Source organism: Cavia porcellus, unplaced genomic scaffold (assembly GCF_034190915.1).
Source record: "Cavia porcellus strain 051 isolate PalLab524CR breed Dunkin Hartley unplaced genomic scaffold, mCavPor4.1 scaffold_25, whole genome shotgun sequence".
Lineage (NCBI taxonomy): Eukaryota > Metazoa > Chordata > Mammalia > Rodentia > Caviidae > Cavia > Cavia porcellus.
The window spans coordinates 49922878-49935500 of record NW_026947508.1 but is presented as its reverse complement, the minus strand read 5'-3'; the positions used below and the strand labels follow the sequence as shown (position 1 = coordinate 49935500).

Below are 12623 nucleotides of genomic sequence, written 5' to 3'. Positions count from 1 at the left end.
GCTGGGTGAGTCGTGCAGTGCTGCATTGTTTGCTTAGCATGCACAGCATCCTGGGTTTGATGTAAGCACCAGAAAGACAAAAATGATCATTATTCTTAAATATTCCGTAATGGTGTTGTAAATTTTGCATTTGTTGCTATATCTCAGTGGATTTATAAATGTTTAATTTGATTTTTTTTTTCGTCTTTTTCCTTTTTATCGGTACCGGGGATCGAACTCACGACTGCCTGCTTGCAAGGCAGGCGCTTGTGCCGCTGAGCTAAATCCCCAGCCCCAATTTGATTTTTATTTCCAAAATTTTTTTGTGGCCCTAAGAAAATACTTACAATCTTAAGTTATCACAATTTGATGTTCTTACTTTTAAAGTACATTTTAAAAGGTTGAAGTATGCATTAATTTCACTGATTGTGAATGTATTTCTGTGTTCCAGTTCAGATAGCTTAGTAATTTCCATAATTTACATTCATGGGTTTTCTCTTATTTCCTAATCAGATATGAGCGTGAGGAAGCTTTCATGGCGCTTAATCTAGGAGTTACTTCTTGCCAGAGTCTGGAAATTTCTTTGGACCAGTTTGTGAGAGGAGAAGTTCTAGAAGGAAGTAATGCATACTACTGTGAAAAGTGTAAAGAAAAGGTATTATATCTGCCTGTTTTAAAAAACAAGATTACTCAGGTGTGATAGTGTACGCCTGTGATCACAGCACTGAGAGGCGGAGACAGGATCACTGTGAGTTCGAGGCCAACCTGAACTACATAGTGAGACCCTGTCTCAAAAAACAAAGTACAAAAACAAACAAGATTAATTTGTTATTCATGTACTGTCTGTGTTTCTGTAAAGTCAATATTAAGGTTCTGTTGCCACTTCTGTTAGGTGGGTCATTGCTTGCTTTACTTCAGTAGGAAAGATCTTTTCACTGATTTTCTCTATCAGCATAATCGTTGATTATGATTATTTAAAGAAAAAAACAGATAAAGCTAGAAACAATACAGAATTTCAGAAAAATAAACAGTATGAAACAGTAAGTTACATACCGTCATCTTAGAAATAGTTGCTAAGTTACAAAATTAAAGCACATTAAGTGACATTCAAACAATGACACTGCAAACAGTTCTGCTCAGCGATCCAACAAGAACTTAGTAATATGGTTATCAGTCCTACATACTTGTTTTTTATGTTGAAGAGGGTAAGATTAAACATAACAAAATAGTTTATAAGAAACAATTTAAAGAAACATAGATTTCAAAGCAAGTCCACTGGCGATCTTCACAGTCTATCTTATTATCTCTAGTTTTCTTCCAAATAGTTGTCCCCATCTTCACACACATTGAATATATACTGGACATTATAGAACTAATCAGATCGTTACAGGATGATGAAGACTTCTTAGGTCTTCAAGACCTGATTTTGGGGAAGTCAATAATGTCTACCATAATGTTTCTCAGTCTCTTCGTAGTAACTGTCTTTATCTTTACGTATGCTGGAACTGGAATATAAGAGACTAGACTAATATCACTCTGAACAGTGAATGATAATATTGTTAGATTTTATATCATAATGCTGCAGAATTAGCACTGGGTTTCTTAGTGTCTCTTCTTCTTCAAAGTATATGTTCATTACATTGTGTATTATACAATCTGTTCCCGTAAATAGTTTAGAAATTCTTCCCATTTGTGAATCTCTACATGTAATATCTATCCTTTCTGTATTATAGGGAAAAACAGATCAAAACAAGACAACAAAATAAATTCCTAGAAAAACATGAAATGAAAAAGACACATAAGACCACAATATTTGGGGATCTACCATAGTTGCTATGTTTTCTTTTGTTATTTTCAATAGAATTGTCCACATCATCAGGCATAATATAATTGAACATAACATTACATAACTATTTTATTAAAAACACTACTTTGAAGATATTGTAGGACTTGAAAGCAGTTAATAATTTTTTACTTTTCTTTAGAGAATAACAGTGAAAAGGACCTGCATCAAGTCTTTACCGAGTGTCTTGGTCATTCACCTGATGAGATTTGGATTTGACTGGGAGAGTGGACGCTCCATTAAATATGATGAACAAATTCGGGTAACTTTTTGCTTACTGAAGTTTCTCCACCGTGTCCTCACTGCCTCTTCCGTCTTCTGTTTTCCCTGTCACCCCGCCCCATGAACAGCATCGTTAGGAGTTCACAGCCAGTGTCTGGAGAAGCTAGGAGCGCTGGATGGGCTCCTTTGGGCAGCCCCTCTCACGGTGGCTGTCATGTGTGTGCTTTCTGTAACATTCAGAGTAGGACCTGCTTGCACTTGCCCGCACTCAGCCTGTCGGAGACGTTAGCATCCAAAGTGAAGGGTGGTCCTCAGTTAACTAAGGCAACAGCCTTCTATTCAAGTGTCTTACTTAACTAGGTGTGTGTGTGTGCTCCTAATCGACACCACGGTGGGCCTGTTCCTTCTACAGTTTCCCTGGATGCTAAACATGGAGCCCTACACAGTTTCAGGAATGGCTCGCCAAGATTCATCCTCCGACGTTGGTGAAAATGGTCGAAGTATGGATCAGGGAGGTGGAGGATCCCCACGGAAGAAAGTTGCCCTCACGGAAAACTACGAACTTGTCGGTGTCATCGTGCACAGTGGACAGGCGCATGCGGGCCACTACTATTCTTTCATTAAGGACAGGCGGTAAGGGTTTCCTCCCATAGCTCTCGCTGCCTCTCTGCTTTCTCCTCCTCGCTTTAACATCCACATCCACGCGGTGGTGCCCTGTTCTTGAGGCTTACTCCACGTTTAGCTGTTGACGGTTTCTAGAGCTGTTCTCATTTATTTTATTTCAAGGAGAAAAAGAAGAAGGAAAAAAACTAAACATTTCAAAATATATCAGTCGGGGGCAACAGTGGTACATACATTGCACATTGTCATCCCCAAATCATCTGCCCAGAGCACAAGACAGCTGGCAGTCAAGTGTCGGAACAATACCAGCACAAATCAGTTGTATGATTATCTTCACTTTTTTTAATGCACATACACATATACATATGCTGTTTCTTTCAGCTTCTCACACTAATTAGACAGTACAATATTTACACACTTGTGTCTTCTTTATTTCACTGATGAGTATGGTCTCAGATTGCATCCATTTACCTATAAAAGTCTCCAGTTTATCCTTCTTTATGGCTGAGTAGTATTCCATTATATAGAACTACTGCGTCTTTTTTATCCATTCCTCAGTGGGCATTTAGGTTGTTTCTGAAATTGTATTTGGCTCTTCGATTTAAAAACTTGTTTTAGAAACTAAAACCACTATTACTACATTTTTCTTCGATATTTTCAAATGCTAATGACTTGGTTTTGATGTAGATGATATGCAGAGATAAGCATGTGAGGGATGCTTGGTTTTTACCTTATCATGTCTGCTCTCTGGGCCCTAGGGGATGTGGAAAAGGAAAGTGGTATAAGTTTAATGACACAGTTATCGAGGAATTTGACCTAAATGATGAGACCCTGGAGTATGAATGCTTTGGAGGAGAATATAGACCAAAAGTTTATGATCAAAGTAAGTATTTACGGTAGGCTATTTCCACCTTGTTTTTTCTTTTGTACCAAGGATAGAACTCATGACCTTGTGCTTGCCAGACAGGCACTTATGCCACTGAGCTAAATCCCAGCCCCTGCACTGCTTTTCAGTATGCAGTTCTATCTAGTTGGAAGCACCATTCTTTATAGAAAAATGCATTGTATCTCTTTTGCAGTGCAGCAGTTCTTTCTACAGAACCGTGGACTCGGGGATATCCAGAATGAGAATGTCCCTGCTGCAGGGGCTGTGGGGCGGGGGCACCCGGACACAGCGCACCACTTGCGTGGTGGAACGTTCCCCTCCCCCCATCTGTAACTGCCGTGCTTCAGTGAGACAGTTCATCTTAACGTGTTCTAAAAGAATTCATTTAGAAGCTGAAAAAGAAAAACATTTAAGCTGCTCATAAAAAATGTTTTCACATATTAGAATTTGGAGTAAGTCAAGAGGATGAGATAAAGTAAAAAACCAAAACAAAACTGATTGAACAAAAATTTACTCCTAAAAATAGCTACAGGAAAAATAGTTCAGATTTCCTTTTCACTTACATAGAAATAGCTTAATTAGAAAAGACGCTTCTAACAACTGTGTTTTACCACTGTGTTTATTACGCGGTCTCTACTTGTGTCGATTCTGCTGTGTTAGACTGCGCTGCTGTGCCATGTACAGTATACAGTGCCCAGTGAAGCGCTTAAGGGGTGGGTTTCGTAGCATGAAAATGGGCTTCGATGTTGCTATCTTCGCAGAAATGCTTCAGTAAGGGCAGTTGTGTTCCCGCCCTGTTTCACAGAACATAATTTAAGTATTGCTTCTTCTGCTTATTTGGATTCCCAAGTACCTTCCTTCTTTCCCTTCCTCCCCATTCTATCTTACATCCCAAGAACGTGTTCTAATTCCAGTCCAAGAACTAGAGTAACTCTTCCTTCCATTCTCAACAGTATAAAGAACCATATTGTGCTTATACTTTGAATTTAACAAATTTAATTCATAATTCCTTACTGTGAGTTTATGGACTCTTGGCTTTAGATTGACAAGAAAACTTTCTTGTTTACAAAAATTTCTTACTCTCACCATGAAACAGCAAACCCGTACACTGATGTACGTCGAAGATACTGGAATGCCTATATGCTCTTCTACCAGAGGGTATCTGATCAAAACTCTCCAGTGTTGCCAAAGAAAAGTCGAGTCAGTGTTGTAAGGCAGGAAGCTGAGGATCTCTCTCTGTAAGTTCTCTTCTGTGTCATTTACTTTGTGATTTCAGTAGGCAATATTGTGATCTTTGAAAATGTACTCTTGGGTATAGAGTTAGCTAAGCTAGGGAAAAATTCTAAGAAATATTCTAAAAAGAAAACAAAACAATCCTTTTTCTTGTATATTGCTACCTGGACATTATTTCTTGGCAAGAATTTATTTTGAGCTTAGAAGCATACATGTTACCTCATTCCAGAATTGAGATTTTTTTTTAAAACATATTCTGATTGCACTTAATGTCCAAAGCATAATACCTTGTGAGCAGAAGATGGTTTTTCTAAGGTTCTCTTCTCAGCAAATTTGCTTTGTAATATGTAGGATTGGGAAAGTATACAGTTTACGTATAGTTCTAGAACCCTCTTTATGTGTTGGCCAGTTTTAGTAACTTTCTAATTCCTTCTCTCAGGTCAGCTCCATCCTCACCAGAGATTTCACCTCAGTCATCTCCTCGGCCCCATCGGCCCAACAATGACCGACTTTCTATTCTGACCAAGCTGGTTAAGAAGGGCGAGAAGAAAGGACTATTTGTGGAGAAAATGCCGGCTCGAATATACCAGGTAAGAACCACAGAAACAGTTCCAAGGAAAAAGGCCCTGTAGATAAGTTGTGTAGGCCCAGAATCTTCTGGCTGTCTCCTTAATCCACTGTACCTCCTGCACCACCTGCCTGACCCCACCAGTGTTCCGAGGCTTTTGTGCCAGTTCACTGTGGCTAGTGAGTGCTGTGCCCAGCTGAAATTAGCTTATTTTAATCTGGAGAGAAAACCAAGTTAATGATCATAGTCTTTACATAAAGCTACTGTGACAGTGGTGACCATTATTTATTGAATTCTTGCTCTGTATTACAGATTTTAAATAAAACTCTAATTCTTAGAAAATTCATGGAATAGCATTTTTCAAACAGAAAACGTGAGGCTCAGAAAAGTAGAGATGGCTTTACAGTGTCACAAAGCGAGGATTTACATTTAGCACTGTCCTGTTCCCCATTCCAGAATTTTTTCACTATGTAATCAAAAGCTAGTAGCCAGAACCAAGGAATTTTAAGAAAAATATACAGTCTTCTATTACGAAAGAAAATTAAGCCATCTATCACAGGGAGGTATGGAAATTCAGATACTTGGGAAAGCACAGAATGTCAGATGTTCTTGTTTTTCTATTACTAAGTTTATTGGTACAGTTTAGAGATACATAATGATTCCTGAAATTTCGGATTTGAATGTCCTTCACACGGTCCAAGGTGCTTTTCCTACATTTCTTGACAGAGTTAATTAATGAATGATTGTTCACCTTTCTGCAGCTTGTTGTATTTGAAAGAAAGATTTTTCTCTTTCATTTTTTTCAAAATTCAGAGCTTAAAAGAAGGAAATTACTACCTATTATTCAGTTTTATAAGCCTCTTTTTAGTAAAAATACATACATATTGTTTTACTTTGTTTCTTAAAATAATTGCAAATTTTCCTTTCTAGATGGTGAGAGATGAAAACCTCAAGTTTATGAAAAATAGAGATGTGTACAGTAGTGATTATTTCAGTTTTGTTTTGTCTTTAGCTTCATTGAATGCTGTAAGTAGCTGGTTGAACTGTTACTTTTCTTTTCTTTGAGATAGGGTCTTTGCTGTGTAGGTCAGGCTGCTCTTAAACTCACTGTGCCCTGCTCAGGCTGGTCTCAGACTCGTGACCATCCTCCTGCCTTAACCCCCAGAGTGCTGGTATTACAGGCATGTGTCACAGCCCTGGCCTGTAGTGTTATTCTAAAGGTGAGGATTACAGTTAAAAACCTTTTAGCTAATCTATCCAGTAATGTCTTCCTTCCTTCCTCCTTGTTAGCATTTAGCAATCAGGTTAAGTGCAAAGAGCTCCCGGAAATGCATCACCTGCTGTGTGATAGAGAAGTGCAGCAGCATGCAGACTGACAGACAGACTCTGTGCTGTCAAGTGGCTCTGAGTTCCCACATAAGTGCTGCGTTTTAAAGTGCCTTTGTTTGGGTTTTGTAAAGAATCTAAGAATGACTATGGGATTGAAAGGCCATAGGTTCCATCAATGCGTAGTGAACTTTGAAAAGATGAATTTTTCTAATTTGTCGTAGTCACATGTTGTTAAACTCAAGATTAACTTTGAAATACTTCTTTCTTGAGTACCATTATTATAATCTGCCAAAAGCAGGGAAAATTGTTCCTAGTTTCTGGATTACCTAACATTCTGTGGCTTACAGGCTCTATTTTGATACTTAATTTAAAATTGAGGATATCCTCTTAAGTGTTCTAAAAAATGAAATGGAATATCTTCTATCATAAAGTGGCCAGATTTTTCTTAACTTTATTTTGTGTGTCATTAGTCAGTTCATAAATAATCTGTAAAACTTCTGTGAAAAAAATAAATGTCCTCTTCTCTCTCTTAGACTAAATTAAAGCATCCATATTATCCTTGCATGGCAAAAGTGAGCTTGCAACTAGCCATTCAGTTCCTTTTCCAAACTTACCTTCGGACAAAGAAAAAACTCAGGTATATTTTGGTAGTTTGTTGTGACAAAAGGCACAATTTACAAATTCAACTTTTGCGGGGGAGGTTGACAACATTACAAATGTCCTGCATTTGCCAGGCAGGTGCTGCGCTGCTGAGCTACATCCCTGGCCTTGGCCCTTCAAAATATTTTAAGGGTGACTATATAGTCAGGTGACCAAAATATGGTCTCTTAAGAAATTTTTAATCTAATGAGAAAGGTAAGTAAAAAAAGAAATAACTGATGCAAGGCACAGCTTAGTACATCTTTGGGAACTGTGCAAAGCATATGCAGATGTAGGGATTAGGGTGACTAAAGGAAGGCATTGGTGTTTCCGGAGCATTTTGAATGCAAACATAAAGAAATGTAGAAGGATCATTCCAGGAACAAGGGAGGAGCCCGAGTAACCCATGAAGACTGGCCTCGGGGACCATGAATGACCTAAAGCTACCTTTTTATAGTGATTCTAAGGGGCTCCATGAGCTGATGCTGAATGTCTCCTTTGGAATTTGAGAAGTGCCCACATGCCAGAGGAGGGAGCTTGGGATTTGTTTAGTGGGAGATCACAAGGGGTTTTGTCCTGGAGCACATTTAGTGAGTGCATTGACTGCACCTTAACTCATCACTGGTTTTATCTCCAGCACCTGGCTCATAGCCTCTGGATAAGTCATTGTTCTGTGACTAAATGAGTGACAGATAAAGAACTGATGGTTTGTGAGATGTCCCTAAAAGCAAGACTCAGAGAAGAGACCAGTGAGCTTCCATCTGTCACAAGTTCTTAGTCTTTTCTCTTTTGTCCATCGGTTATGGGCAGGCCGTTAGGGGAAGATTTTGTACTCACAGTCTTGAAAGGGACATTGATGCATTGGCAGCTTCACTTTTATGTGTGATAACTGAAGGCGTAGTGAATGATCTGGCTTTATTCATTGAAAAAGACAGGATGTGCTCCTTTTCTTTATTTGCATGTGATATCTACATGTTACACTATTTCCTGCCATTTTTGAGCACTGAGGAACTTGTGAGTCATATAAGGTTATGTCACTTTTTTCTGCCTAAATATATTCCATAAAGCAGGATATTAATAATTGTAGCAATACTGTATAAAAATATTGCTGTAAGCTATTCTACAAATGAACATTTCATAAGTATGAATTAACTTGCCAAACAAAATGCTATGAATCTGCCCCTTTTTTTCTAATAAAAATTGTTTGATGAGCCGGGCGTGGTGGTGCACTCCTGTAATCCCAGCACTTGGGAGGCTGAGGCAGGTGGATCGTTGCAAGTTCAAGACCAGTGAGGGCTACAAAATGAGCCCAAGGCCATCCTGAACTGCAGAGTGAGACCCTGTCTCCAAAAGACTCCCCCCCCCTGAAAAATTATTTGATGAAGATGTAAAGTCCAAAATTTAAGCTTCTTTATACATTTTTGTCTGGGAACTGGAGGGAACAGAACTGTCACATGAGTAACCCTCAAAGGATGGAGGGAACCAACTTCTGGGTGTACTGAGCTGTTGAAGTAGCTTGTGAGGGAGAATTTAGCTGGCCATCCATCCTACCTACCATAGCTAGATGGGCAGATGGATAGGTAGATAGATGGGCAGGTGCTGTGGGGTCGTTTGCTGGTCCCTAACATCACTCTTTGCTTTGTAAAAAGGGTGGACACTGAAGAATGGATTGCTACTATTGAAGCATTACTTTCAAAAAGTTTTGATGCTTGCCAGTGGCTTGTTGAATATTTTATTAGTTCCGAAGGACGAGAATTGATAAAGTAAGTACCAAGATCTTTTAATCAGAAGAAATCTCTTTTCCAATGATTCAGAAATATCTCACCTTGATTTTGCCTTTGTAATTGGAGTCCACTCCCGCTTTCATCCTACAGCAGTGAGGGATCCCTCAAGCTGTGGTCAGCGTGTGGAAGAAGAATGTGTGGGGCGGACGGGTCCAGGTGGTCACAAGTGTGCGTCCTGCAGTGGCTCCTCCTAGGAACCCACAGTAATGACAGGCGAATAGGCAGGCAGGCGGTCTGTGGTTACTATACTCTGTATCTACTGTCTGCTTTTGTTCAGATTCTGGCTGAAAGTTTTCAAACATCTACTGAAAGTACATTACCTGATAGTAGTTTACCAATATACTTATGATTTTAAAAAGTAATTTACTTTTCTGGTTAAGAATTCACAATGCTGGGCCGGGGATTTAGCTCAGTGGCGTAAGCACCTGCCTAGCAAGCACAAAGTGAGTTTGATTCCCGGTATCAAAAAAAAAAAAAAAAAAAGAATGTCCAATGCTGCAGACACTGTGAGTGTCCACACTTCACTCTCGGTCATCTTTCAGTTAGCGTCACCTTTCCTTAGTGAGCTGGGAAGAGCAAGTACCTCCAGGGTCAGTGAGAGGTGTTCCATCCCTCTGCCTTGGTCGTCAACCTCTCACATTAACTCATCCGCTTCTTCCCAGTGACCAGCCTGAGGTGTCACTGAGAGAGAAGGTCACACCTGCCAGCCTGCTCCTAGCTCCCACTTCCCTCCTGTGCTTATGGGGAAAATGTTCTCTCTCCTCTCAGAGTGAATCTCTACATGTGCAGCCTTCTCCAGTCAGTTGGCTCCAGAATTATCAACTTGTTCTTGCATCTTTCCCATCTTGGTCACTTCAGTCATCATACAGATGAGTTCTGTGATCTTCCAGCTTGAACATGCAATAGGAAATACAGAAATTTAGATCCTTTTCCACTAGGCAGCTAAGGTCTGGTGATGTTAGAGGTCTGATCAAAACTTCTTTTCTTCTTTGCTGGAGGGATTTCTAGTGTTTGAACCTAGGGCCTCGTGGACACTCAGCAGGCTCTCTGTCTGCCACAGAGCAGATCCCAGCCCCACCCGTGCCTCCTTTACTCGTCTCTGCTCCAGGCATTGCTTCACCTACTGAAGGCTCCACTTCTCCTTCCCCCCAGCTGTCTTCACTCAGCAGCCAGAGCACACTTTCTGAAGCAAATTAAGTGACTTGACTTTTCTGCTGGTAGAATTCTTTGGGGGATTCCCACTGCACTATGATAAAGTCTAAAATTTTCACTGTACTCCTCAAGACTTTAGTAGATCTGGTCCTTGTCCAGGCTTGCCTTGTGTTACTTCCTAGCTGACCAAGACCTAGCCATCCTGGCTCATTGATTCACACGACACACTGAGCCTCAGCCCCTGGCACCTGTTACTCCCTCTCTTCTGCATAGTAAGTGCCTCCTGCTCTCTGTCAGATGTCATCTTAGCTAACACTTCCAAAGGCTGCTTCTGAGTCCTGTCTGTAGTAAGTTTGCCCTGTTGATCTGCTCCCTGTGTTTTCCCTGTGGTTTCCCTGTGGCCCCCACTGATCTACAACTTCTTGTGAATAAAAGCCAAGCCTTTGAAGTAGTATGTGCCTGACCCTTTAGCACTAGAGATAATTATTCACCCATTTTCCCAGTCAGTTGTGAAATTTCTTAGTATAAAACTTAGCTATATATTAGGGTCATAGATGATGAATGTTCAGAAGGAGTGCAACAAACACTTTGTTCATTCTCTACCAATTGCTTTGTGTACATATGTTTAAGGAAGTAATAATTTTTTCTTTCTGATTACTTCTTTCTTTAGAGCCTTCAGGACATCTGAGGTTGTTAGTGTTATAGCTAAAAAATATATACTGGAACAGGTTGAGTAACTCTTACCGAAATGCAACCAGGAGTTTTTCAGGTTATTTTAAAAGTTGGAATGTTTGTACTCCTAGAACCCAGAAGTAACTGTTGCTTACAAACTGATCTAAAGAGACTAAGATTACTGACGTGAAGGGTACTTGACACACACATTCCCCACCCAGCACTAGAGATAAACCACGACCTCACACTACCCTGCATCAGTTTATTTTGAAGCAAGTTCTCAATTCCTCCAGATGGTCTTAAACTTGGGATCCTCCAGCCTCAGCCTCTGAAGTAGCTAGGATTGTAAGCATGCACACACTTTGACATCTAGGAAGAACTTTTACTTGTGAGAAACTTAAAATGTATACAAAACTAGCCAGAATAATGAAACCTAATGTGCCCATTTTCCAGCTCAAGTTGCTGGAAAATGGTGTGGCTCTTCTTGCCCAGTTCTCTTACATGTGAAAACTCGTAATACACTTTCCAGCTCTATTCTAAATTACATTTCAGCGTATGTAACATTCACTGTGAATTCTTCAGCATGTGTTCTGTCAGGTACAGTTTTAAAACTACATAAGCAATTTATCACACCAGACAAAATGTCATCTGACAACCCAGATATCTCAGAGATAATCTTTTTACCATTGGGTTTGTACAGATCTGGATACGGTGAGGTCCAGACTGGCCTGTGTTTTGTGTCTCTGAAGACCTTTACAGTCGCTGAGACTGCATTGCCCCAGCACCCCTTTCTTTGTTCCTGTTTTAGGGGTGAGGAGATGGAACTCCCTGCTCTGGACCCCTGTATCCTCAGTCTGCAGCACTGTTGTAGGAACTGTGCTGTATATTCATACATTCCCTCTGTCTCTCTCTGTGTCTGTCTGTCTCTCTGTCCCTCTCTCTCTGTCCCTCTCACTCACTGTCCTTGAGCCCGGCTGGCCAGAAAGTGAGTGTCAGAGAGTGGCTGTGGGCAAAGGATGTTTGGCGTTCACTGTTCACCAGGTGGAGGCTGGGGGTCTGATCGACCTCACCTACTGGCACCTCCCTGCCTGACTCACATGGCACTAGCAAGGCTCGGTGGAGGTGGGGGCCCCCCGCTCCCCTTGCCTGTGAGGAACCATCTGTGTGCTTTGGAGACTGAGCTCATGCCTCTGCACCCCGGCAGGCGAGCTCCGTGCAGCAGGTAGGCGTTGCAGAGTGCTGTTCCTTTCTTCACGGCACATTTCCGCTTTGTTACAGGATCTTCTTGCTGGAGTGCAGCGTGCGAGAAGTGCGAGTTGCTGTGGCCACCATTCTGGAGAAAACCTTAGACAGTGCCTTGTTCTATCAGGATAAGGTCAGTCTCATTTTTATAATTTCATTTGTGCATTGTGCTCTTACTAGATGTTCACAGTTGCGTGTAATTTGAAAAGAGAACCTAACCGTCGAGTCCGGGCAACCCATCACACACACGTACCTCCTGTGAACTGCTTTCTGAAACACGCCAGAGAAAAAGGCATTCTCACCCCTCCCACGGTCCAGAAGCCACAGCAGGCAAGGAGGTCGTTTCGGTCTGCTTCAGGGTCTTCTTGCAGAGCACCCCGTTCAGAGCCCTATGTCGAATCAGTGCAGGGTTTCTGAACGAGACTGACTCGAGGCTGGACCCGGTCTGGACAC

The 12623-nt window shown here is 41.0% G+C and overlaps 1 protein-coding gene across 5 annotated transcripts in view; it reads left to right on the top strand.

Moving 5' to 3' along the window:
- Usp24 (ubiquitin specific peptidase 24) overlaps window positions 1-12623 on the top strand; it is a 140356-nt gene that overhangs the window by 101231 nt on the left and 26502 nt on the right. For 3 of the 5 annotated variants that reach the window (XM_063236559.1, XM_063236562.1, XM_063236560.1), the window contains 10 exons: window positions 493-634; window positions 1965-2084; window positions 2457-2677; window positions 3424-3548; window positions 4648-4789; window positions 5224-5374; window positions 6423-6572; window positions 7215-7318; window positions 8970-9083; window positions 12207-12303. In XM_063236559.1, coding sequence (XP_063092629.1) covers window positions 493-634; window positions 1965-2084; window positions 2457-2677; window positions 3424-3548; window positions 4648-4789; window positions 5224-5374; window positions 6423-6572; window positions 7215-7318; window positions 8970-9083; window positions 12207-12303 — 1366 coding nt within the window. Of the gene's footprint in view, window positions 1-492; window positions 635-1964; window positions 2085-2456; window positions 2678-3423; window positions 3549-4647; window positions 4790-5223; window positions 5375-6282; window positions 6379-6422; window positions 6573-7214; window positions 7319-8969; window positions 9084-12206; window positions 12304-12623 lie in introns of all 5 variants that reach the window. The other 2 variants (XM_063236563.1, XM_063236561.1) reach the window with 1 other exon arrangement.